This window comes from Rhinatrema bivittatum, chromosome 5 (assembly GCF_901001135.1).
Source record: "Rhinatrema bivittatum chromosome 5, aRhiBiv1.1, whole genome shotgun sequence".
NCBI lineage: Eukaryota > Metazoa > Chordata > Amphibia > Gymnophiona > Rhinatrematidae > Rhinatrema > Rhinatrema bivittatum.
In genome coordinates, this window is record NC_042619.1 from 309,165,199 (window position 1) to 309,192,614 (window position 27,416).

The following is a 27,416-nucleotide window of genomic DNA, read 5'->3' on the forward strand; positions in this document are numbered from 1 at the left end:
TCAGTCCATACCTCAGGGTGAGGGAACTGGGACCCCCAGTTTTCAGCCCTGTCTGGCGATAAAGGAGTGAGCTACAAAAGGGTCCCCAACCCCCTGCTCATCCGCTTCAGAAACCAGGGGGGGTGGCCCCACCAGGACCTAACAACCCCCTTGGAGGCAAGCACTGCTGAATTCTGTAATCCAATTCCTCTTTCTTTCTTTCTTTCTTTCTTTCTTTATTTATTTATTTTGAAAGGTCAGACTGCACACTTTGCATCTCCACCATCTTCTGGAAACAGAGAAATACTGAGGGACTGCAGGTGGCACCTTATGTTAAGTAGAAACCAAAGGAAGAAGAACGGTAAACACCAAGGATTCTTTATTAGCACAAATCGTCATAAAAAAGCCCGACTCAGGCCAAGTTTTGCTCTATTTTGAGCTGCTTCAGGGGCTATGCTGGTACTGTTATATGCAAGGTGGTCTATTTGTTGCATTCATATACCTAGGAACACAGCTTGATGAATGACCTGTATGAGCAAGTCTATATCGTTAGTTGCCTATTTGCAGTATTTCATGTGGAATCCATATTCTTACGCTCCTTACATCCATGTAGTGTACTGTTTAACCAGGTATATATTGGTGGTTGCCTTTTTCAGCAATTCATACGGGTTCCATATTCATACAATGTAGTATACTGTAATTGCCGGGAAATGAAACCACCACAACCACCACTTGCCGACCGGAAATACACTGTAACATGGAATAGACTTAGTTTTTGGGTACTTGCCAGGTTCTTATGGCCTGGATTGGCCAATGTTGGAAATAGGATGCTGGGCTTGATGGACCCTTGGTCTGACCCAGTATGGCCTAAAAAACAACCCCTGTTCTTTGGTTTTAATGTATTGTTCTCTGCCTTATTTATTCATTATTATTATTTGCCTTATTTATATGTTTAAAGTTGAGCTTAGTTTGTTTTCTTTATTATAGATCAATTGTTTGATTTGTTACAAGATTTGTTACATGTAAACTGCCATCGGCGGTAGTTTTTACTGTTACCTGTGAACCGGAGTGATATGTATTGTATACAGGAACTCCCGGTATATAAAAAACAATCAATCAATCAATAAATAAATAAATGGCCTATTCTTATGTTCTTAACAGAAATACACTGTCAGTCGGCAAGCAGTGGTTGTGGTGGTTTCAATTCCTGGCAGTTACAGTATACTACATCGTATGAACATGGAACCCGTATGAATTGCTGAAAAAGGCAACCACCAATATATACCTGGTTAAACAGTACACTACATAGATGTAAGGAGCATAAGAATATGGATTCCCCATGAAATACTGCAAATAGGCAACTAACGATATAGACTTGCTCATACAGGTCATTCATCAAGCTGTGTTAAGAACATAAGAAAATGCCATACTGGGTCAGACCAAGGGTCCATCAAGCCCAGCATCCTGTTTCCAATTGGTTCACATGAACCAACTGACCTGAAGATGGCAGCCTAATACTCAGGAAAAACGCGCGAAATGCCGCCGCAGCCTACCATGCGGTGAACAAAAAAGCCTGAGAGCGGGGCCTTGCCAAAAAGGATGCTCAACCCGCCAGGCTGCCCAGGTCTCCTCAGCTACCCTGGTAGCGGGGAAAGAACATCGGATCGGTTGTGCCGAGTACAGAGACCAGAGAGAGGAGGAATTCCTAAAAAAAATAATCCTCCTCTGAATTTTTTTTTTTGGCTTTACTTGAGCTCAGCCCATCCCGGCTGAGTACAGAATCTGTCTCCAGCTGCGGGGGAAGAGGATATATACCTTCATTGCCGCAGTCGGTTTCCTGCACCAGCTTGGTTTTCAGCTGTCTCTTACAGCTAAGTACACGCTGGCTGAAAACCGGCCTCTGGACCAAGGCACTTATCTGAGGGACGGATCCAATATATCACCTCAGGAATTCTCAAGTAAGGGAGGGACCCATAAAGTATCACCACAGCTGAGAGGGTGAATTACATTTCTATCTTCTTTTCTCCTTCTGAAAACTGTAAGCAAACCCCAGTAGGGAGGTACACATCCACCATCTGCTGGGGACAGAGAATACTGGTGGGCTGTCACTGCAAGGGTACATATACTGTGATGTCAGCTTTGCTGATAGAGGTGCATAACCCACTTGATCTGGATCCACCTGTCTAAACACTAAGAAAGAAAGAATTGAAAAAGGTGAGGAGAAATGAGAGACACAGAATCGACGTCCGTGCAAAACGCGGATGAAAAAAATACTGAAGAGACTTCTGGAAGGCAATACACATGACCACTAGGGCAAAAAGCCTCAAGCTTTGAGAGAGAGCTCTACCTAGTACCGCCCTGATGATGTCACCCATGCAGCATGGCTAATTCAGCCTGCTTATCAACAGAAAAAAAACTGAATAGCAAGCGTTGTCAAAGTAGACAGCCAGAGATATTGAGGAGAAAAACAAAATCCAGGACATGTAAGAGATGATACTATAAACGATCCAATAACAAGCTCCACTCCATCCACAGACATGCTCACAAACACCCATTCACACCCAACTACTTGTGTCACCTTTTATTCAGTTACAGCCACCCTCAGACCCAAATTCATTTACTCTTGCTTGAAGCTGATTAGTGTGTGGGACAGGGCGGTGCTATACATGGAAGCAATTTGCCACTTAAAAATCTGGGGTTTTTTTGCTTGTGCACAAAAAGATAAATATTCAGAGGATCGGCGAGCAGATTCAGAATTTGCCCAAATAAGTCTGCTGCTAATTATACCTTGATAATTTTACCTGAATAACTTTAGGACAGCTTTTTCCCCGACAAGACTTTTATGTATAACTTAGTCAGACAGTGCTCAATGTGTGTGCTTAACCTTGCCTTTTTATCTGGTAAACTGTGCACACAATTTAAGTGCCCAGTAGGGTACAATATTCAAATCTTGGATTTTGTCTAGCTAATTCCAAAGGTTAGCTAGATAAAGCCTTTGAATATTGATCTCAAAGAGGAAAACAGTGGAGACAAACCCTCATCTGTTATGTGAGCAGATAACACCTCCAAAAACATTTTTAAACAACCATACTATATTTTTGAACAGTGGATAAAATTCTGCCTGCAAAACTTGCTTCTAAAGGAACAGCACAGCTGAGTAATGAAGCTCACCTTTTAAAAATATGTTTCAACTTGGTTGCGACAGTTTGTTGAGGATGTTGATTGGTTTAGGTTAACCATGGAAAATTTGGTTCAGCTATTGTATTCAATGTTTTCTATTCTGCTCAATAAAGAGTTTCACAAAAATACAGCCCCACCTTCTCTTTTCCTAATGTAAACCTCATCTCTCATTCACAACGTTATTCTCCTCTCATACATTTATTCACCTCACACACTTACACTTGCCCTCTACATGTATGAAAACCTTATTTCATGTATGTATCCCTCAGTTACTTAAATATACAGCACGTATCCATGGGACATAGTAGATGATCACTATGAGAAAATTGAGAGTCTGCGCCAAGGTGATGGAGTGGATTACAAACTCGTTGACAGACAGCAGGTAATGGTAAACGAACCTACTCTGAAGAGAAAATGGATCGGCTCTGTTCAAATATTTGCGAGTGCCATTGTGGAAGGGATAGAAGGTAAAGTTTGTCTATTTGCAGATGCTACTAAGATTTGTAACAGAGTAGACATGCCTGAAGGAATAAAGAGAATGAAAATTGATTTAAGAAAGCTTGAACAGTGATCAAAGGTTTGGCAGCTGGGCTTCAATGCCAAGAAGTGCAGAGTCGTGCATCTGGGGGTACAGTAATCCAAAAGAGATGTTTGTGATGGGGCTGAAATACTGATGTGCACGGACCAAGAGAGAATGCTAGGCTGCACAGAGAGAGAACTAACCAGTAAGAAACAGGAGATGATAATGCCCTTGTACAGGTCCTTGGTGAGGCCTCACAGAGTACTGTGTTGAGTTCTGAAGCCCGTATCTCAAAAAGAAGAGAGACGGTCCAGAGAAGGGCAACCAAAATGGTGTGGTGTCAGTTTCGGAAGAATTATGAGGGGAGGCTGAAGGATCTGAATATATTTATATACCTTGGAAGAGAGGAGGTACACATACCTGAAAGGTTTTAATGATGCACAAACTTCAAACCTTTTCTGTTGGAAAGAGATCAGTAGAACTAGGGGTCATGAAATGTAACTCCAGGGGGCATGGACTCAGAACCAACATCAGGAAATATTTCCTCACGGAGAGGGTGGTGGATGCCTGGAATGCTCTTTGGGAGGAGGTGGTGAAGGCAGAAACAGTCGAAGAATTAAAAGTGGCATGGGATAAACATTGTGGATCCCTAAAGGCTAGAGGATGGAAATGAAGAAAAGAGGGCATGGGGGAAACTTGTTGGTGTGGCAGTTACTACCCTAAACCAATACTCCTTGATACTTTTGATGCAACTGCAATATTGCTCTCTGCTTCAACGGTAAGGGGAAAAGAGGAGTTAGATTCAGACAACAAGCAATGAGGGCCCCAACTTTTACAGTCTGGGGAAATTAAGCATGGGGGTAAACTGCACAGAGCAGCAATTATTACCCTTAGCAGAAGGCAAGGGATTACTACCCTTAACCAATAGCACTGATGCTTTTGACACAACTACTGCTCGACAAAAGACCCATCTACAACATCACACTCTGCTTTGACAACAGTGGAAGAGGAATTGGATTCAGATGACTACCAACACGGGACCTGACTTTTACTGTCTGGGGTACTGATACACAGACATAAGTAAAAAGTACAGGACTACTTTTAAGGCCACCTCCATAAGCAAACACATAAGCACTGTCTGAATTTTCAAGAAGGATCACTGAATTACTGCACGGAGCTTCAGTTGCTACCCTTAAGAGAAACATGATCCTTTTATTATGTATGTTTTGCACAGCACAGCAGATACTACCATAAGAGGTTTGCTGGGCAGACTGGATGGACCATTTGGTCCTTTTCTGTCATCATTACTATGATACAATGTTATATCAAGCAAACTATAACATATAACAGGGGTCAGGAACCTTTTTGGCTGAGAGAGCCATAAACGCCACATATTTTAAAATGTAATTCCATGAGAGCCATACAATACGTTTAAAACTAAATACAAGTAAATGTGTGCATTTTATGTAAGAACACACTTTTAAAGTACAATACATCTCCTATTAGGAAAACGGACCAAGTCAGGCTGCTATAGAGTCCTACACAGAAACTACACGCCAGCAGAAAACCTCACCTGAATCACGTGCTGTCCCTCACCTAACATAGAATAAAGAGACCAAAACGCATAACTAGAAGCATGCAGACAAAAACTGAATTGGAAACTGCAACAAGCCAGAGTCTCTGTATGCAGTGTAACAAAGGAAAAAAGAAACATCACACATCCTTATAAAACAAATCAAGAAATATAAAATCATCAGCAGTAAACTGTACTAACAAAAGAACATATTTCGAAACAGCTGATGAGTGGAATATCCAATACTTAAAAACTCATATAAAACATTTCCAGATACCAACAAAATATTTCAAAATAGCAGACACAAAGACCCAGTAATGAAAAATAATGATACAAAATTTTTTTTGCTCTGCATACCTGGGAACGTTTGATATTCAGGTGTCCTGAGATTGTTCTGAATTAGCAGGAGGTGGGGTGGTTTGCTTGGAACTTTCTCCTCTCTCAGTCACATACCAGCGCTCTCTCTCACACTGGCTCTCAATGACACACCTATACACACATGCTCTCAGTCACTCACATATACACATGTTTTTTCTCTCTCACTTATATAGGCTCTTAATTACACATTTATACACATGCTGTCTATCTTTTCACGCTTACACACACACACAGGCTTTCAATCACATAAATACATGCTGTCTTTTTCTCTCACACACAGACTCTCATTCACATGCTTACAAACATGTCCTCTCTTTCTCTCATTTACACACAGGCTCTCAATCATACTCACATGCTCCCTCACCTAAATCAGCTCTCAATCACACACAGACACACATGATCTCTCTCTTACTTATACACACAGGCTCTTAATCATACATACACATGATTTCTCTCACACACAAAGGATCTCAATCATACACACATACTCTTTCACACAAACAGGTTTTCAATTACAAACTTACACATACAGGTGCTCTCTCTCTCACAGGCAGGCTCTCAATCACATACTCTCTTTCACATATACAGGCTCTCAATCATTCACATACATGCAATCTCTCACTCACACACACAGGATCTCAAACACACATGCTTGCGCGCTCATTCACTCTCTCTCTCCCCCACCCCCACAACTCGCGGCAGCAGCAGCCTCCTCCCAACGCTAACCTCCTTCATTTTCAGCCCTCGCGGAGGAGGAGTCCCATCGGCCACGGTTGAAGCTCTTCTTTATTTTCCTCCAAGCCACGCTGCACAGTCTTCTTTTCGTCGGACCGACGCTGACCACACTAGCATGGTCTCTTCTTCCTGTGCACGCACCCGATGCTCACCACTTCCTCTTCCGGGCCGTGGGGGGGGGGGGGGGGGGCGGGGGCGGGAAGAAGAGAGCATGCTGGTGCCGCCGACGCCAGCTATTCTGCCGCTTCCTCTTCCGGGCCGCGGGGGGGGGGGTGCAGGGGGCGGGAAGAAGAGAGCATGCCGGTTGCCGCCGACTCCAGCTATTCTGCCGCGTTCCGCCCGGGCTGACAGCATTTTAAGCCCGGGCGGAGGAGGACCGGGGAGGCAGCTGGGTCAGCGGGGGACTGGAAAGTGTGGCAAACACACTGATTTAGATTTGTCTGCAAGCCAGATGCAGCCATCAAAAGAGCCATATCTGGCTCGCGAGCCATGGGTTCCCGACCCCTGACATATAATATCCACCCCTTAGACCAGTGGTTCTCAACCTTTTTTCTGTCGGGCCACACCTGACAGATGGTTCTCACATGCATGACACACTGACCCATGATCGTCACGGGGCTAGATGTAAAAGTACAGTTTGCATCCACGGGAACCCCCCTGACCCACAATAATGGATGTAAAGCAGAATTATGACATTCCCCATACAACTCACCCTACAAAAAAGATATTCTGGTTCTGGTGTCATCTCAGTAACAGCAACTCAAACTCCTTCTACTTCCAGGCTCAACAGCCCTACTTATGAAAAGACAGCAGTTTACCACCAATGCATGTCCTCTTGAGAAAACACAACAAATAAGACTGATACAAAAGCTTACATGCTAGTGCGATAATAAAAAATATTGGGGCCATCTATTCAATACAGATGCATCATCTGAGGTCCAGGGGGCACTGCTTGCTTGTAAATTAAGGGCACTGCTGTTGTTGAAACTGTCTCTGAAACTGTCTCACACTTAGATAAAAGAAAAGACACATGTATCGCTTTGTAGTCTTAGGGAAAACAATGAAGAGTTATAAAATCAAGGGTGATGAAGCTTCCCAGGGCGCTGAGAAAATGTTAAAAGTGAGCAAATGTTTAAAACAAATGTTTCTCGTAACCTTGTCACCCTAAATCAAAGGAGTGTTGTTTTAATTATTGTAGAAAACGCTATTTAAGAATGACCAAATCAAGCACAAGGCAAGTCAGTCTTTTACTGACTTCCTTGTGCGCACAAGTAATAAAGACTATTATTCATAAGATATACACTGTCTATGTTGTCCTCTGTGTCCTTGGTAAACTTTTTTATTGCAGATGGTGCATTGTGCGGGAATCAAAGACGGGAATGCTGGCCTGGCCTGAGCCGGGGGAAAGGATGCCTAAGGACAGGACACGCACAGCCATTCCCTCTCTTGATTTGAACATAATACAGGACACAGAGGATCCCTGAAGGTATTTTTAATCTTTTTCTCTTTGGTTTTTTTTGTGCTGTACCATTTGTATTGCACTAACATTGAGACCTTTAAGGGAAATGTGTTTACTATTAAGTGACTTGTGTGTTCCTATGAATAACAAAGCGTTCAGCATTACAAAGGTACCTGATAAAAGCCAGTAGCTTAATTGATAGGGCACTGGGTAGTGGCAGCCTGCTGCTTAACGGATAAGGGCGCAGAGCTCCAGCCGGCAACTTAAGAAAAAGATAAGCCAGCAGCTAACAGACAGGGCGCTAGGCTTCTGGATAAAAATACCCGGCCCGGTGAACTATAGGGAAGTAAAATCCCTAGTTTTACAGCCTAAGGCTGGGACGGTCTGGGCAATCCACATTCAGGGAGACGAATTCTCTGGGATTGTCTAGGACTGGGATACAGGGTAGTGAATTCCCTGGGTATTTAGCCTTGGAACAAGGGGATAGCAAAAAGAACCTTGATTTCTTGGGAACACTTGCATACATGGAGTATTTGTGATACAAGAGAATTGCGTGCCTTTCTCTTTTACCCAGCAAAGAAATACCAAAACCAAGAGTCCCTTACAAATCATTTTTACCAAGCACTGTAATAACCTAGAGGTTTTTTTTTCTATTAGATGTTTGTTTTAATCTCTGCATTCGCTACAACTCCTGCATACAGGGAAACAGTGCCTTATGATGCAGGCTGTTTTTGAGAACTGCCTATATATCCATTAGGAAAAGTGTTATGCAAGTGTTGCTGCCTATTAGCCAAACTTCAAAGTCTCTGCTATGGTAGATTGGTTTGAAAGATTTCTTTTTGGTCAAATGTACTATTTCTTTTTATCTACTTTGGAAATGCCCATTGCAGATTATTTTTTACTTAAGGAGAACTTATTAAAAGTGATTGTGAATTATTTATCTGTGTTAATAAATGTGTACTGGAGAAAACAAAATATACAAGGGAACATAAAAAAAAGGGAAAATGAAGTTTGCAATTTGGTTTTTATTTATGTCTGATTTCTGCTGTAATGCTTTACAATTATTATGGCAATTCCAGCACTTGAAAGGTCACAGTAAGTACTTTAATTTAGTAGAATTCTTTCAGAAATTCTGGCTAACATATTGTTAAAAGTTAATAAACTATTGAGTTTGTAAACAATAAAACTTAAAAAGACCTTACATAAGCATAGGAGATATTGCATTTTTTGTATTGAAAGCACCTAGTTTGGTTCTTGTTGATTTAAGTTATACGATTGATTTATGGGATGGACAGTGGCTACTTCTCAGTGTAACAATTTAACCCCTAAAACATTTCTCTGGTATGTTTGGAATTTCAAATTATGAATTAAGGATTGTGATATATGCAGCAGCTATCTTTTAATTGCAAACACATGTACCAAGAATTTTTAATTGTTTTAACCCCTAATAGGCAGAGATTTTTGATTTATAGATGAATCTTGTACAAGATGCTCTAGTTCCCCTGACAGTTTTCACTGCTCCACACTCTATATATACATATATTTTCATCTACCAGCATGTGGATTCCAAACTTACAGACACTTTTTCTTTGTGACCAGGTTAAAAATGTTTCTTAATATTTGTCATTATAGAAACTAGAAAAGGAGGTGAATATTTAATAAACTCCTAACTTAAGGTAGCATTAGAAGAATTAACTATAGCATGGTAATGTAGTGTCTGTAATTAAGATCAATCACACAAAAATAAGGATTCAGAATTAACCATGACTTACAACATTTATAGTTTATAGCACTGACAGTTTATCCCAGAAGCTTAAGATACCTTACTTTGTTATGTTCTTTTGTATTGTCTCACCCAGTTTTGCATAAGTCATTTTGGAGTAGAAAAAATGTTTTCTGCATTAATTAGGTCTTAAAGTATTAAAAGGTAAATTTCAAATGTGTCAATTAAAATAAGATATGTTTTGAATCACAGTTTTACAAAGACTCAGGAAATCACATTGGAACACATGATAAAGTATGAACTCCTTTTACAATCAAGGAATATAATCTCTGTTCTGCTCTCACCCCTGTTACCTTGTTACCAGAAATAATTGATTTAGATGTTACAGACCATGATTGTGCAATGTTAATGGAATGTGAATTACAACCCCGGGAAGGCTTAAAAGATATCCCTCTCTCTAATGCTGACGTAGTTTACTCTCCATGATAAGTGCAGGCTTGCTACAGATTGAATGTGCTGTGTGTGTGTGTCTGGTGGGGGGGTGCTGTAGGCTGGACCTCTCACCGGGGGAGAAGGGATTGTGTCTCACTCGTGGGGCATTGTGGAAGGTGAGAGAGTTTTTGGCAGTGGATGGGGAATGATTGGGAGTGGTCCTTGTTAAAAGCTATCTTGTTGCCTCTCGGCTGGCAGTAGTAAAAGAAATAAACTTGACAAGAATGCAGCCCTGACCAACAGTCCAACAGTACAGTAGGAGTTGCAAGATGCCTTTTACTAAGGAAAACAAAGATTTTACTATTAAAAATTTGATACAGTGGCAGGCACAGGATAAAGATGACTGGAAATTGTGGGGGAAAAAGAAAAAGAAAAAAAGGAAGGGGGCCACAATCAGGGACAAGATCAGATATGGTTCGGCCCAAATAGCGAAGTAATGGCCCCCCCCCCCCCCCGGCACATACTGCCCCATATCCTACTCTCCCTTCACCAGGCATCTCATGCAGCTCCTACCGCACTAACAGGCCTGTTCTTTCACCACTGGTGGGGGTTACAGGGCTCTGACTAATACCATATGTTCTCAGTGTATGCAATGTAATTGGTACCAAGGTCTCCAAGGGCTTGATTGTCACTCCTGCACACCTAAAAGCGCCCCCTGGGCCCTCTCTTGCAGATCCAGGTTGACTTTATTGAATTACCCCAATGCCAAACTTCGAGTATGTACTAACAATATTTTGCAGCGTCTCAGGATAAAGAGGAAGCTTTCCAGAAATAAAGACAGATGCAATCTCTGTAGCTAAGATTTTACTGAAAGAGTTTATTCCAAGATATGGAATCCCAGAATCTATTGATAGTGTTCAGAGGAAACACTTTGTGAATAACATTGTTGTATCATTAAGTAATGCATTAGGAATCTCTCTCAGGTTTCACACACCTTACAGACCTCAAGCCTCTGCCCTTATAGAAAACTTCAATGACAGGCTAAAAACTAAGCTGGGCATTATCATGGCTGCAGCGCACTTAACCTGGCTACAAGCTCTCCCTTTAGCTCTAATGGCTTTGTGGGCATCACCCCATTCCAAGACAGGACTTACCCCACTAGAGATAGTCACTGGACGACCAATGGCTATTGGTCTAATGCTAAAACCCTCAACTGCTCTTATATTTTCACAAGAGGTATGTCTTAACCATTATTTGTTTATGTTGCAGAAAGTTTTGACTTCACACTGGCAGAAAGTGCGAGTATCTTTTCCTCCAGTGTACACTGAGAATAAGTGTACACTGAGAGTGTGAAAACCAGGGGACTTTGGTTTTTTTTAAAGATTTTTCGGCGAAAAGAACTCCTTGGCTCCCAGGTGGAGAGGACTTCACAGGTATTTTTAACCTCACATTCTGCAGTAAAATTGGAAGGACACCCTACTTGGGTACATCTTTCAATGCAAAAGAGCCAACAGTACTACAACAGCAGGAAGCTCCGGGACATAGAACTCTCTCACGAGGCTACTGGAACGGACAGGACCCTGCTTTTGCTTCTCTGGGCAAATGGCACCGATATGATGGCCGTCACCTACAAAAGGTTTACTATTGTGTGGTGAAATATCGTCTGTCTGTCCGCACGATGGAACTTTGTGCATGAATGTTTTGACCATGAACTAAACATGACTGCTCACCTATATAAGGTTTACAACAAGATGGCGGTTCTCCTTGGGGCGCATCCTTCATACTGCGTGGACTATAAGCATCCGCCATGCTTTGACAAAGACTCTACCTCATTGTGACCACAGCAAGAGCAGCCAGTCAGTCTATGCAATGTGCCAGCTGTGCCCTATGGAAGCTGAGAGAAGGATTCAAGGAACCTACTGGTTATGGACGCAACCTCAGGTGTACTGGGAACTATATTCATGATGAGTACACCCCTTTACCCATGCTTCTGCTTGCCAAGGCTTATATTGAAGAGCAAGGCTGCTCTGTGCTGGGCCTTCCTGTTGTAACTGGAAGGAACATATCACGAATCTACTTCACCACCTCTGAAGGTAAAAGTGAATGACTTCAGGACTATGGTTCTTTGCACCGTGGGGAGCAGTAAGACTATTCCTTCAATACTACTGCTCAGTTTTCCCTTTGGATACATTATACCAGGTGTCTTCTTTCAACAGAACTGATTTGCCCCTAGAAAAGGCGCAGGTCACTTACTCGATTTTCAGATGGACTGTGATACTTTCATTGTATTTTGAGGACTATTTTTCCTGGTTTAGGTGTTTTTTAACTTGAAAGTGCATTAAAGAATCTTTCTGCCACTGTGGAAGTCACTATGAATGAGACAATGAAAATTATGGGACTAATGCAACAAGAAATTAAATCTCTTAAGGAAGTAGTTTTAGATAATCGGATGGCTTTAGAGATGTTACTAGCTGATAAGGGAGGTGTTTGCCAATTTATCAATTCTTCTTGTTGTTCTTATATTAATAATGATTGGTAGTATTAGGAATTCACATGCAAGCTATAGATAATCTGTTGACCCACCTTTCTCACTATACTGCTACAGATAACACCTCCTGGGATGTTTTTGGCTTGGGCAGCATGTTAGGACTTTTGGGTAAAAGAATATTGATGCTTTTATAGCGTTCCTTCTTATATTATGTGTATCTGTTCAATGCATTATTATGTTATGTAAGAAAAGCGTTCCTAAAATACTGGTCTCTACAATACTTGCAGTACCACGGAAAGCATCTCCGGCTGAAGAGCTTAGCAGATTATGCACTATGAGTGAAAGTATAACTAATTTTTAAGGCAAGCAGCGTGCCCCTGGACAAAAAAGGAGCGACTGCGATAATAAAAAATATTGGGGCCATCTATTCAATACAGATGCATCATCTGAGGTCCAGGGGGCACTGCTTGCTTGTAAATTAAGGGCACTGCTGCTGTTGAAACTGTCTCTGAAACTGTCTCACACTTAGATAAAAGAAAAGACGCTTTGTAGTCTTAGGGAAAACATGAAGAGTTATAAAATCAAGGTTGATGAAGCTTCCCAGGGCGCTGAGGAAAATGTTTAAAAGTGAGCAAATGTTTAAAACAAATGTTTCTCGTAACTTGTCACCCTAAATCAAAGGAGTGTTGTTTTATTATTGTAGAAAACGCTATTTAGAATGACCAAATCAGCACAAGGCAAGTCAGTCTTTACTGACTTCCTTGTGCGCACAAGTAATAAAGACTATTATTCATAAGATATACACTGTCTATGTTGTCCTCTGTGTCCTTGGTAAACTTTTTTATTGCACTAGTAAAATATCTCATCTCGGTAACAGACACAGAACCGACCTAACATACTCCCAGGATCTGTAGTAATGCACATAAACTAATCCACACACAGTTACACCTGTATTATGGAATACACTCAAACAGGAGCAACCCTATCTATGAAAAGGCAACACTACAAATATTAAATCAGGCCCTAAAAACCAATACACCTCTTATTAGGAAAACAGAACTAGCAAGCAGCTATAGATCCCCACACAGAAATAATTGTAAAACTATACTAATAAGCAGAATAAATGTTTCCAAACAGCTATGAACAGAATAACATCCAACAATTAACTCATAAACTATTAAACATTCTTCAAACACCAATAAAATATTTCAAAAAAGCAGACATCACATAATATTAAATAATTAAAATGGCAGTCAATCAAGAAAAATAAACTTAAAAAGCCACCTTTATTTAGCCCCTCCAGCAGCTCTCCTACTCCTCTTCCATGCAGGCCGTGGCACACACCAGAAGCAGTAGTAGAAGCTAAGCTCTATACTCATGGTCCTCTTCCTTAGTGCCCAAGTCTCTCACACACACACCATACCAGTCATGCCCCCATGACCAGTTTCTGTCTCTCACACACCAATCATCTCCCAAACAGTCTTTGACACACACACATCAGTCACCTTCCTGAACAGTTTCTCTCATGCCATACACACACACATCAGTCACCTTCCTGAACAGTTTCTCTCATGCCATACACACACAGGCTTCCCACTCTCGATTTCTACTTACATATATGGGCTTCTCACTCTCATAATCACTTTCTCTGTCTCACACACACTCACCAGTCTCTCACTCCCATGCTTGTTCTCTCCACATGCACAGGCTTCTCATTCCCATAATCACTTTCTCTCTCTCACACACACAAACACACACCAGTCACCTGATCTCTCTCATGCATACACACACACAGGCTTCCCACTCCCATGTTCTCTTTCAGATATACAGGCTTCTCACTCCCATGCTGTGTCTCACACACACCCAGGTTTCTCACTCCCATGCTCACACTTCGCATTCCCATAATCACATTCTCTCTCCTACACAAACACACATACACACACTAGTCACCTGATCTATCTCATGCATACACACACACAGGCTTCCCACTCCCATGTTCTCTTTCAGATATACAGGCTTCTCACTCCCATGATGTCTCACACACACACACACACAGGTTGCTCACTCCCATGCTCACTCTTCACATGCACAGGCTTCTCTTTCCCATAATCACTTTCTCTCGCTGTCTCACACACAAACACACACCAGTCACCTGATCTCTCTCATGCATATACACACAGGCTTCCCACTTCCATGTTCTGTCTTACATATACAGGCTTCTCCCTCCCATGCTGTGTCACACACACACCCAGGTTTCTCACTCCCCATGCTCACTCTCTTCACATGCACAGGCTTCTCATTCCCATAATCACTTTCTCTCTGTTACACACACACACACCAGTCTCTCTCTCATTTCCATGCTGGCTCTCCACGTGCACAGGCTTCTCATTCCATGAATCACATTCTCTCTCTCACATTCACACACACACCAGTCTCTTTCTCTCACACACACCATCACCTTACCAACCAGTCTCTCTCTCATGCATGCACACACACACAGGCTTCCCACTCCCATGCTCTCTCACATAATTAGGCTTCTCACTCCCATGCTCTCTTTCACACACACCCCCACAACACCAGGCTTCTTACTCCCATGCTTTCTCACATAACCAGATTTCTCACTTCCATGCTTTTTCTCTCTCTCACACACACACACACCAGTCATCTCCCTGAGCAGTCACTTTCAATGTCTCTCACATATACACACACACATCAGCTCTCTGACCAGTTTCTCTCAATCACACACATGCTCTCAATCAAATACATTCTCTCACTTACACACAGGCTGGCTACTTCTCTCTCTTTCTCTCACTCACTTCCTCTCCTCCTCCCCCCACCCCCCGAGCACAAATGGTAGCTGCAGCAGCCTCCTCCTCCAGCCCCCGCAGGCCAAGAAAGAAGAATCCCATCGGCCGCGGGAGGCTCATGCTGCTGTCTCCTTTCTGGCTGCTTCAATTGCTCAGGGGCCAATGCTGCTGCTACTTTTCCACGCGGTATGGCTCTTTCTCCTTCCCGCGCACCGCACTGTGTATCACTTCTTGTTCTGGGTCACGGGGGGGGGGGGGGGGCAGGCGCGGGAAGAAAAGGCCAGCCGCAGGTGCCACAACAGCTTCTTGTAGTACCGCTGCCATTCCCACTGGGCTTGAACGTGCCGATAGCCCAGCGGCAACGGCAGCAGGGAAGAAAGGGCAGCGGGAGAGACCGGGAGCACGCGACACACTGGTTGAGAAGCGCTGCCTTAGACTATTTGTGTAACCTATCACCCATGTTACTGTTATAGATGTTCTCTGTATCATGACAAAACGAAACACTTGACTTCCTGCACCACCAAGTTGTATGTAAACCGATGTGATATGTAAAATCGAACACCGGTATATAAAAACAAATAAATAAATAAAAAATAAAATAAAAATAATATACTGGAATATAAAATTCACCAGCACACTAATAACATTTCAATAAAATAAATATCCCTTATCATTCTATTTTTTTCTATATGCAGTTGCAGTTCATAAATTACCAGAGAGAGATATTTGGATCTGCCTAGCAAGTTCACGTTGGACGAGGATGCATTCATTTTCAGTTTGAAATCTGCTATCCAGCAACTGGAGAAAAACTAAGTGCTGCTAGCTGACAGCAGGGCACAATCTCTCTCCGGCTGCAGCTGCTTCCAATCTAATTCCACCACTGCTGCTCCAGTTTCCTCTTTCACGTTGCCCAACCACACAAACAGTTCTGATAGAGCAACATGCTTACTACAAGCATTCTGCCCACACCTATGACACCCCCCCCCCCCCCGATAGAGTAGCCACCTTATCAACAGAGGGTTCACCAATGCTGCCCTCCAGCCAAAAGGTTTTTCCCACATTCTACATTCATCGTTTCATGTAAACCGGGGTGATTTGTAGTTCTTACAAGAACTTCGGTATATAAAAATAAAAAATAAATAAATAAATAAACTATTGAGCTGTGCTCTAATTCCTACAGCAGAGGTCTAGTATACTACAGAGCCACTGGAGGGCAGCTAGGTGCATCATAACCAGAAACTAGCTCTCCTTTAGAGGGTGTTCAGTAATAGAATTTATCATCATACCCAAGAGAGAACTTCAACTTCATACAGCTTGAGAATTTGAAATATTTCTTTAAAGTGCTCTCTCATGAGTCAAGTCTGCATCTGCAAATGAAACTTCTGAACTGAATGGCAAGAAGAAAGTCATTTCATCTCATTTAGTCAATGATACAACCAGACTACCAAGACATTTTAAAAATCCAAACTACTACTAAACCTGGAGAGGTAATAGCTTAAAAACCTAGACATAATATGTTATCCAGTCTTTCAATTCAAAGAGTCATCATTACTTTCAATTCAGCATAAAAATGTAAAAACAAAAAAAAATCTATTCTGACTATAACTGGATTATCGATTTTACACATCTTCTCTACAATGGTGAAATACTACTTGTAAAAAAAAAAGTAAAAACTGCACATAATTTGTTTTACCTCTTACTAACAATCAAGGCCAAAATCTGAATTATAACTCTAAATGGGATATTGTGTAGAAACTCCCCTTATTGAATGGTACCAGTAGCAGACATTATCAGCAAGATATGCGTTCTTTTCTAACATATACAATTTTTCCAACATCAGTGGCATAATTTCCCAGGGACAGGCTCTGAATATAATAAAGTAAAGCAGTGTGCATGTACCCCATGCCCTTGCATTCTTATCTGTTTTATTCTTCTTTGCTTAAGACTGTATGCCCTTGGTATTCACTGCCTCCCTTTGGCCCCCCCCATCGTTAGCCTTCTCCCAGTCCTTCATGTGCTCTGCACTCTCATCCCCATGGGCACCTGGCTACAGAAGACAAGTCCTGCAAGATGTGTATATTTCTCTAAGGCTCACAGAGAGGGAGTCAGACTGGGTGCATTCAGTCATTCGAGTAGCTGCATTCATTTGTATTCTATCTAGCGCCAATGAGGGGACAGCTTCTCCAAGCTGCAGTGCTGCTCTGAGGCAGTCAGTAGGATGTACAGCAGAATGATTTAGCCTATTCCTTCCCAACCTAAGTATCAAAAGACTAGACTTTTTCGAAACATATCTCCCATGTAGCAGTGTGAAGAGCTGTCATGGTAAGGACTCTTCTGAATTCTTGTTACCATCACAATCATTGTGGCTGTTCAGTTCCTTCCACTGAAGTGCAACTCTCAAGGATCCCACATAAAAACTACTCATGACTTCTCAAGCTGAGGTGCTGGCAGCTCCCTTCTCCCCCACCCACCAAGTACATCTTCATTCCCTATGCCCCCCTGCATACTGCTCCAGCACAGGCTGTGCAGAAAGATGGAGCACACTGGGAAAGGGAATACAGGGATGGAAAAATATTCAGAAAACTTGGGCACCAGTCAACATTTTTAGGTTCCAGGAAAAATATTCTCTTATAACTCACTCCATTTCTGTTTCCATTTTTTTAGTTACTTGTTTCTTTTTCCATTATTCTTTCCCTTCCCCCTTCTCCACTTAACCTCACTGGCTGCAGTTGCCTGGTTCCACCTTTCCATGGAAGAGGGTTGGCCTGTGCAACAGCAGCAACAGTCCCCAGTGGCCTACAAGCAGGGGGCCATGTTGTCATGGACAAGCTTAGCTCAGAGTGAATAACTTCAGTTGATATAGTAAACAAACACGGATAATATCGTGAACGTATGGAATAAATCTCTAGTAAATGCCTTAGAGTAGCAGCTCTAAAACCGTCCAAAGAACATTAGCTCCCTGGCCCCAGATTAAAAAATTATAAAGTTGATCTTCATAAACTAGAATGCCTCTGGCATAAAACTCGATCTGATTTAGACCAGTAGAGATACCATGCAGCCCACAGCAATTATAGAAATCAAATTATAAAATCAAATAATTTTTTTCATAAATCTATTCAGTGTGGAATAACTCACATCAGCTTTTTTTATACAGTCACTAAAACTAACCAACTCCCTTCCAAATTCTAGTTCTCTCTTGCCACAACTTTCTGATCAGTTGCACCCAAAACCCTTTGCCGCTTTCTTTTCAAAAATGGTTTCTGACTTATGATCACAATTTCAACAATTCCCCTTCCAGGTGACATACGTGACAGTGTTAATAAGCTATTCTGAAGTGAATTTGATTCTGTGTCCAAGGCTAAGATCTCCCAGATTGTCAAAAAAAGAATCAATCTAATTGCACTTTGAATCCATGTTGCACCACTATTTTAAAAACTTTAATAAATTATTATTATTATTATTATTTATTGTTTTTGTTATACCGAGTTTCATGACAGGCATCACATCAACCCGGTTTACAATTAACAAAGTGTGAAAGGCATAACGTAGCGTAATAACAATATTCTCAATAAAAACCTTGAACTTTAAATACAGGGAATCAGAAAAGGATGTGAGAAAGTTACAAAAAACAGGGAAAATTAACTTGGAACTGGAAGAGGGGAGATAAAGGAACAGAGCAATATTTACATTTCAGCCAATTAATGTAGAAGAGTAACAAGATGAGTAAATAAGACTATGCGAATAAATGTGGCGGTATATCACAGTGAGATGGAACCTATGTATCTAGAAGGCTAAGTATGACAGAGAATATGAATAAATATAACACAGAATTTAGATCCAGTTGTGACCGTAGAACCTCTCACTTTTCTAGTCAACACCTCCCTTCAAGAAGGGATTGTCTTTATCAATCTAAAGGCGGCCTTAGTCCATCTATTTCTAAAAAAAAAAAAAATTCCACTAGTGATCCTTTGTTATTTTCTAATTATCGCCCGATACCATCTACTTCATTTCTTGCAAAGGTTGTAGAGGGTCGGGTCGCATCAGGCCTGGGCTTGGGCTCTGGCCTAGACCAAGGCCCAGGTGTCGGGACCCAGCCTGGATCCGGGCTCCAGCCTAGGCCGAGGCCCAAGCGTCGAGACCCAGTCTCCAGGTAGGGTCATGGTATTGGCCTGGGTCCGGTCCCTGGCCTTCGTTGAATTACCCAATGGATCAGGTATTTTATTTTGTTTGTTTTTTTAATTTTCAGTGGTCTTGGCAAGGCTCCATTGTCCACCCATTCCTCCGCAGAGATCCTGTTGTCATGCTCAGGCCTAGGCCACAGCCCCTACTTGGGGCCTCGGCCTATACCCTAGCCTAGGCCCCAGCTTCAGACTCAGGCATAGGCCACGGTTGTAGTGCTTACAAGCCCCCAATTAGCGATAGGAAAGCAGTTAAACACTTTTTGACGTCAGACATGAAGGCATTAATTTTTGTTCTCAGTTTTTGATCATAAGCAATTTTGTAAGTACTAACAATAAACATTTACTAAACAAAAGGACTCGTGCACTTGTTTTCCTAGACAAAAAGACTATAAACTAGATAAAAAATGCTGAAATACAAGATAAGAACAATTTTGAACAGAAATAAAGACAGTTTACATTCCATCTAAATCACAAGCCATTAAAAAACCTAATTTACATACGAGGCAAGAGTAATTAACATAGAATCTGAGGGCAAATTACCATATATCCATTCAGATCATTTGTTTTTAATAGAAAATCATGGAAATTTTGATAATTGTGTAACCTAGCCTAGGGGTTGGAAATATACAACTGTAAATTCTATATAATATTTGGTTATCAGTAAAATCATTTGAAAGGGAGTTTTGAAGCCTTTCAAGGTACTCTGCCTCTCCATTAGGTACCTTATTATTTAATATTTTAAGATTTATATTATAGTATAAAATACACTTTTCTCTAAACCTAGTAGCTTTAAGCATTCTTATTTTCAGAACACCACAACACCGCGGCCCCTGCTTCGGGTCTCAGCCTACACCCTAGGCAAGCCTCACCTTCAGTCCTAGACCTAGGCCCGATGCATACGTTTAAAACGAAACAAACGAATAATGTTTGTTTCATCAGGGGGCCACTGATTTGGTTTGGTTCAGTATGATATCTTACAGAGCTAAAATTGTTTGGATTATTGATTTTTCTGTTCTTTATATGATTTGATTTGTTAGTTATTTTGATGATATTGTATTATGTGTTATTACATTTATTTTTTTTATGCATGTTCTGTACTTGTAAGACACTTTGACTCAATAGTAAACGACATATAAATCCCAAATAAAATAAAATTAATTAATTAAAATAAGATATCCAAAGCCACAGCAATGCTGATTTCTCTCCTTGGCAGTCTGAATTTGCCTTGGACTGCAGCAGCAGACATGGCCATAGGCCCCAATTTGCAGCAAGGTTGAACTTTCTCCCCACAACTCATCAGCAACTTTTTCCTACTTGCACAGCCATACTGGTTGCTCACGTTTAGCAAACTAGCAAACAGGCTTCCCGAGGGCTGCTCTTAGAGCTTGCTGCTGTTTTGCTCATCTATGCTATATATCTGCTGTTCCTCCTGTTTGTGAGGCAAGATTATTTTAAGAAAATCATCTAACACTGCCAGATCACAAACTGTGACTCATTTAATTTACAGGAAATATGTTCAAAGTAAGTTTTCTTGGAGCACATGCAGAAGTTGCCCAGTGTCCCAATGGGACCCATACCATTCAGATAAAGAGGAAGATGCCAGACTCACATATTGTCCTGGTGCCTCTTCGGGGTGACAAAGAGCATACGAGTGGGACAGGCACTGCTGGCATCAGGATGGGCGCTCCATGGCTTGGCATAGCTGTGATCCAGAAACACCAGGTCCAGTTCTCTTTCATGTACAGAGAGTTGGAAAAGAAGAGAGGTGCCCATCCTTCGTGCTGAGGTTTGGAAGTCCCGCTCCCCACCACGGTAAGACATATTTCCTACTTTCTCTTATTCTTCAAGTTCAAATATGAATATTACTCAAGGTTCTCCATTCCGTGCACACTAGAATATAAAAAAATGTTAATTTATACCACCTGAAAAGAAATGACAGTATTACAACATTGCCAATAAATATATTTGGTTGGATACAGGCATGAGATAAGGAAAGGAATATAATCACCAGACTAAACGAAATATGATTGTTCTAGCTCAACTAGGGCAGTAGCCTCTTTAGTTCAGTGTTAAAATCAATGGTGTGAAGTCAGAAGGATGCAGATTCAAATACAAGGTCCCCAATTAAAAAAAATGGAAACATGATAAATCTGTGCCAACAGTTTTATTATAAGCTTATCCAGGTAACTATGCAGCATTCCAAGATAGCTCTCCCCAAACACTATCACAATATTTGTACAAAGTATATAGGTTTTCTCACAATTTTGCTCTATGGCAAAAACGCTTAGGGGTAGATTTTCAAAGGGATACGCGCATACCCCCCGAAAACCTACCCCAAACCCCCCCTGCACGCGCCAAGCCTATTTTGCATAGGCTCGGCGGCGCACGCAAGCCCCGGGATGCGCGTTAAGTCCCGGGGCTTGCATGGAGGGGCGTGTCGGGGGCGTGCCGGGAGTGACACGGCGTTTCGGGGGCGTGTCATGAGTGACACGGCGTTTCGAGGGCGTGTTCGGGGGGCATGGTTCCGGCCCGGGGGCGTTCCGGGGACGTGACAGCGGCCCCTGGACCGGAACATGGAGCACGGCAGCTGGCCCGGCGCACACAAAGTTACGCCTGCTTCGAGCAGGCGTAACTTTCGTGATAGAGGTAGGGGGGAGGTTTAGATAGGGCCGGGGGGGTTAGGTAGGAGAAGGGAGGGGAAGGTGAGGGGAGGGAATGGAGGCAGGCTGTGCGGCTTGGCGCACGCAGGCTGCCGATTTTGGGCAGCCTTGCGCGCGCCGACCCTGGATTTTAATGGCTACGCGCGTATCTATTGAAATTGCGCGAACAAAAGTACGTGTGTGCACAGCTTTATAAAATCTGCCCCTCTGTATATAGGATCCTTAGTCATATGGTGCCAGAGGAAGATGTTACAATCCAAGTCATAACATAAGCTAATTACAACAGCTACTTCTCACTGCCAGCCAAATTAGGTCATACATGTAAAGAAATGTACCAGAATTTAAATACATTTCAATCAAAAGAGTAGAGGGAAGAGAAATATAAGGGGGAGGAGCAAGAGAAAGTAAGGTAGGAAGAGAGAGTTGGGGTGGGTGAGAGGCAAGCAGGTAGCGATAGTGAGAGAGAAAAGGAGAAAAAAAAGACACTTAGATAAGGGGAAGCACAATGAGAAAGTCAACAGAGAGTGTACGAGAGAAAGGAAAAGGACAGCTGGATCGGGAGCACAATGGGAGAGAGCGAAGAATGGGTTCTGCAGGGAGAGCACACTGGACCCGGTTTACTTAAGACTTGCTTTCCATTCTGCCTCTTTAGGAAAATAGTTTATTGAATCAGGAAGTGAGCGTAAGTAAAAAGAGATGGCTTCGGGGGGGGGGGGGGGGGGGGTGCTCGAAGGAAAAACGAGTAAGTTAAAGGAGAAACTCAAAGTAAGGTCTGTTTTCAGGGGAGAACGGGTTTCATAGGGGGGGGGGGCACACAGGAAGAGAGCTTAATTCGCGGGAGGGGAGCGCAAAACAGGCCATGGGAGTAGGAATGGGTTTGGAGAGGGAGCGGAAGAAAGGGGTGGGTTAGGGTAGGAGAAGGGAAATGTAAGTGGGAGTAGGATTTGAGAGGAAATGGAAGGAACATAAATTCAAGCAGGAACAAAGGAAAAGGAGAAAAGATGAATGGTCTTTGAGGAGGTAAAATAGGTTTGGGGTAATGCAGAGGAAGGGCTGAGTTTAGAGGTAGGGGAACGGGTTGGGATGGATTTAGTAGAATCAAAGAAAGGGAAAGAGGATTGAGAGCAAAGGGAGAAGAGATGGAATAGAGAGTAATAAGATCGGGAGCCGTAGAAAAAGGGAGCGTTGCGGGCGATAAATTGGCCTACAGAAGCTGAGTTTGGAGAGCGATAGACTTCCCAACCTCACTATTCCCATTACTCGCAGCCCTCTCCGGTACCACTTCCCTTCGGCCGTTTACTCTCGCAGTTGCTCAAAACCACTGCGTCACCTTCTGCGCGCGCGACGGGAATGAGTGTGCGCATGTGCCCGAGCATGCGCCTTGATGAGCAAGCCGTAAAACCCAGGCCTGTCCGACAGAGTCGGAAAAGAGCTTGGGAAGTTTGGAGCAGTGTATGAGGCGTGAAGTAGTAGAGCCTGGAAAACCCAGGGCGGTGGCTTAGCGAGATAAAGAGGAACCTGCTCACCCCCAACTCGGGATGTCAGAAATGCGGGGCAGGGCCTGAAAAAAGCTGGAACAGAATGTGAAAAATGGAGAGCATAACCTGACACTCGGGACAGGGCGTAGGAGATACTGAGCTGAAACTGAAAAAATCCAGGCTAGAGTTGCAGAACGGAATCTGGAAAAATAGGGATACGGGGTCTGGAAAAACCAGGACAGGGCGCGCTATGTACGGAGCGAAGCATGGTTAAAAAAAAAATTTAAGGACAGAATTTGAGAGACATAGAGCAGAGTTTAGAACACCTAGGACATAATCTGAGGGAAGGACAGGAGCCTGGAAAACCAGGAACAGAATCGGAGAGACTCAGTGGAGCCTAGAAAACTCGTGACTGTCTTAAGGATACTGGGACTAAAGGAGACAGTATCAGAGATAGGGAGCAGAGCCTGGCAGAACCAAGACATAGTATAACTGTATAAGAAACACTGAACAGAGCTTGAAAAATTGAGGGAAACAGTGCGGACTGACTGGAAAATCTGGCTGGTATTTTTGAGAGACTACAAGCTGATGTAATAATAGCGCACAGCTCAACACACAATTGGACATGCGTCCATAACCCCCGATGCAAAATGGGGGTTAGCGTGTCCAATTGAGTGCATAGGTAATAGCGCTCATCACATGTAAATTCCTTTTGATGAGGCTATTACCTATTTCCCCCTCGATGCAAAAAAAAAAAAAAAAGTGCACCCTAGGCACACATTTTAATCTGCAAAAATGAATACCTGCCCAGAGCAGGTGTTAATTCTTGAGCCCAAAAAGATTACAGAAAAAAGGAAAATATTGCTTTTCTATACCTTATTTTGGTTCCTCTGACTTAATATTGTTGTGATATTAAGTCAGAGGAACCGAAATAATATAAAAAAAAAAAAAAACCTGTGCTGGCGGTCAGGTTAGGAAAAAGGATGCTTAATGAGCATCCATTTTCCTAACCCGTGGCTGTGTACAGGTTAGGGAAACAGACACTCATAAAATCGGGTATCCATTTTCCTAACCGGCTGACAGCCACCTCTCCTGACTACCCACTGCTGAGGAGGTGCTAGGGGCGCACAATTTCCCCTAGCACTTCCTTTTACCGTGGCACCAGATTTAAATATTAAATTGGGTGCCAGGAGAGGTGGATCAGCGCGTGTTAAGAGAGCGGGCTCTCAATCTCAGACGCGCATTTATCGCTCCGCTATTAACGCCTGCCTGGAGCAGGCATTAATAGCTGAGCGCAGGTAAAAGAAGTACAGAAAAGCAGAAAAAAATGCTTTTCTGTACTTCTTTTTTAAAGTAAAAATAAAAATAATTCGGCAGACTGCCGAATTATGAAGACCGATGCCGATAAACTCTGCGTCGGTTTTCATAACCGGCCGTCTGCCAATAATGAAAACAGCCGCCGATAAACTCATTACTGGCAGATAGGTCAGTTATGAAAACCGACGCCGAGTTTACCGGCATCGGTCTTCATAACCGGTAGCTGTGGCGGGGTCGCATTAGGAAGGAGGTGCTAAGGTCGCCCAAGTGACCCTAGCGCCTCTTTCCTAGTGCGACCCCCCCTAATTTACATATTGCATGGCACCCCCCCTTGCAGGCGCCATGTGTGCGTTAAGAAAGCGCGCGCTGAAAAGTCAGCGTCCACTTTCCACGAACATTATTGCATCGGCCCCCTAGTTATTATGAAATTTGTAGCTTGTCAGATAGACTCAGCTGCTAGGTGAATCTACCATTGCAGCCTGTAAGACAAACCCGATCATGTGGTTACCTCTATTTCCATATTTCCACTAGGACTTCTAGCATTTCATATTAACTGCTTTGACATTCGTTCTGGCAATCCCGACACATTGAATTGGGTAAATACAGCACTATAAATACGTAAACACTTGCTATTAGTCTTACATTGTTGTAAATGTCTAAATAGCTGATGGATTTTGGGCATGCTCGGGATAGATGTGGGTGGTAAGGAGAATAAGACTGGGTACATGTATTCTGTCTAGCACCAAGAAAATAGTGTCTTCTCCAAGCTGTAATGCTGCTGTGGGATAGTCGGCATGTAAAGGTTCGAAGATATCAGGTAAAAGATAACAATGGAGTGAGCAGGTGTTGGGTTGCACATGGGAATTTGTATACTCATCCACCAAACATAGAGGAGTCTCAATTAGGCAGACTGTATGTGCCAGATTTATTATGTTTATTTATTTACACTAGGCCTAGCTCTTTTCTCTCTGATTTTATTCAACGCTCAATCCCTTACCAAAAAAACATTAATACTTAATGACCTTCTACTGGACACCAAACCCGACCTCTGTGCAATTACGGAAACATGGCTTAAACAGACGGACACCGCACTAATAAACCAACTTCCTACGGAATCCCATGATTTCTTCTCTATTCCCAGACAGAAAAGAAAGGGTGGGGGTATTCTCCTTGCAGCCAAAAAAGAGCTGAGACTTACTCAATTCCCAATTCACTCTCCCACAAAAATTGAAGCCGGATTTTTCAAATCTGACCGGCTACAAATCATTCTAGTCTACGCCCCTCCAGGACTTCTGGAATCAGATGCCTCCCCCATTCTAGAAATAATAGCTACTAACCTAAATCTTGCGGTTCCAGCCATCATTTTGGGAGACTTCAACTTACATGTTGATGACCCCGCTCCATCTACAAACTGTGAAACTTTCCTAAATGCAATGACCGCCATGGGATTCAAGCAGATAATCAACAACCCTACTCACAGAGCAGGACACACTTTGGATCTCATTTTTGTAAACTCAGGCATCTCGTACTCAGCACCCCCCATATGCAAATTAGTCCCCTGGTCAGACCATGCTCTAATTTCTACCACTTTTTCACTGGCACAATCTAACATCAAACAAGATCTTCAACCTCAATTTACTTACAGAAACCTATGTTCATCCGATGAACTTCACGAACACCTGGTCCTAGAACTCCCCAACATAGACATCTCCACTCCCAACACGGCTCTCCACTCATGGTCCAACATCACAGAATCGGCAGCTAATAAACTCTGCCCACTGGCAACAAAAAAACCTAAACATAATGCCGCCAAAAGACAACCCTGGTTTAATGACCAACTACAAAAACTCAAGCTTTCACTGAGACAAAAAGAAAATAAATGGCGTAAAGCACCATCACCGACCTCCCTCTCAGCTTACAAACTCGCTCTTCACATTTACAAGAGCTCCACACTAAAAACAAAAAGGGACTACTACGCTCACAAGATACATCACCTCATCTTCGATTCAAAAGCCCTCTTTACTTACGTCTCGAACTTAACTCAACCCAATTCTCCGGACATCCCACTCAACCAAGCGCACGAAAAAGCTGAGGAGCTGGCCATCTTCTTCAGTAACAAAATTTCCAACCTGCGATCTCAACTAAAAATGAATACCCTCGCTCCACCCAACACATTCCGCCATCACTGCAACAACATTGCTATACAAGCCTTCGAACCCATTGCAATATCAGAAACCAAGTTAGTATTGAAGAGAATGAAACCATCATCCCACCCATTTGACCAGATCCCTCCCAAACTACTGCTGCTAATACCAGATACCATCTCCAAAACCCTAACTGACATCATCAATTGTTCCTTAGCCCAAGGAATTTATCCTGACGACCTGAAAGTTGCTTCTATCAAACCCCTATTAAAAAAACCGAACCTTAATCCTAAAGATCCATCCAACTTCCGCCCAATATCCAACCTTCCTTTTATAGCCAAGGTTACAGAAAAATTAGTCAA

General features: G+C 42.6%; 1 protein-coding gene across 6 annotated transcripts in view; it reads right to left on the reverse strand.

Moving 5' to 3' along the window:
* KANSL3 (KAT8 regulatory NSL complex subunit 3) overlaps positions 1–23,510 on the reverse strand; it is a 331,289-nt gene extending 307,779 nt beyond the window's left edge. For 5 of the 6 annotated variants that reach the window (XM_029604292.1, XM_029604291.1, XM_029604289.1 and 2 more), the window contains exons 1-2: positions 23,359–23,510; positions 21,065–21,345 (exon numbers count right to left, since the gene is read on the reverse strand). In XM_029604292.1, coding sequence (XP_029460152.1) covers positions 21,065–21,276 — 212 coding nt within the window. In that variant the 5' untranslated portion in view covers positions 21,277–21,345; positions 23,359–23,510. The other variant, XM_029604290.1, reaches the window with a different exon arrangement.
* Between the last annotated feature and the right edge of the window lie 3,906 nt (positions 23,511–27,416).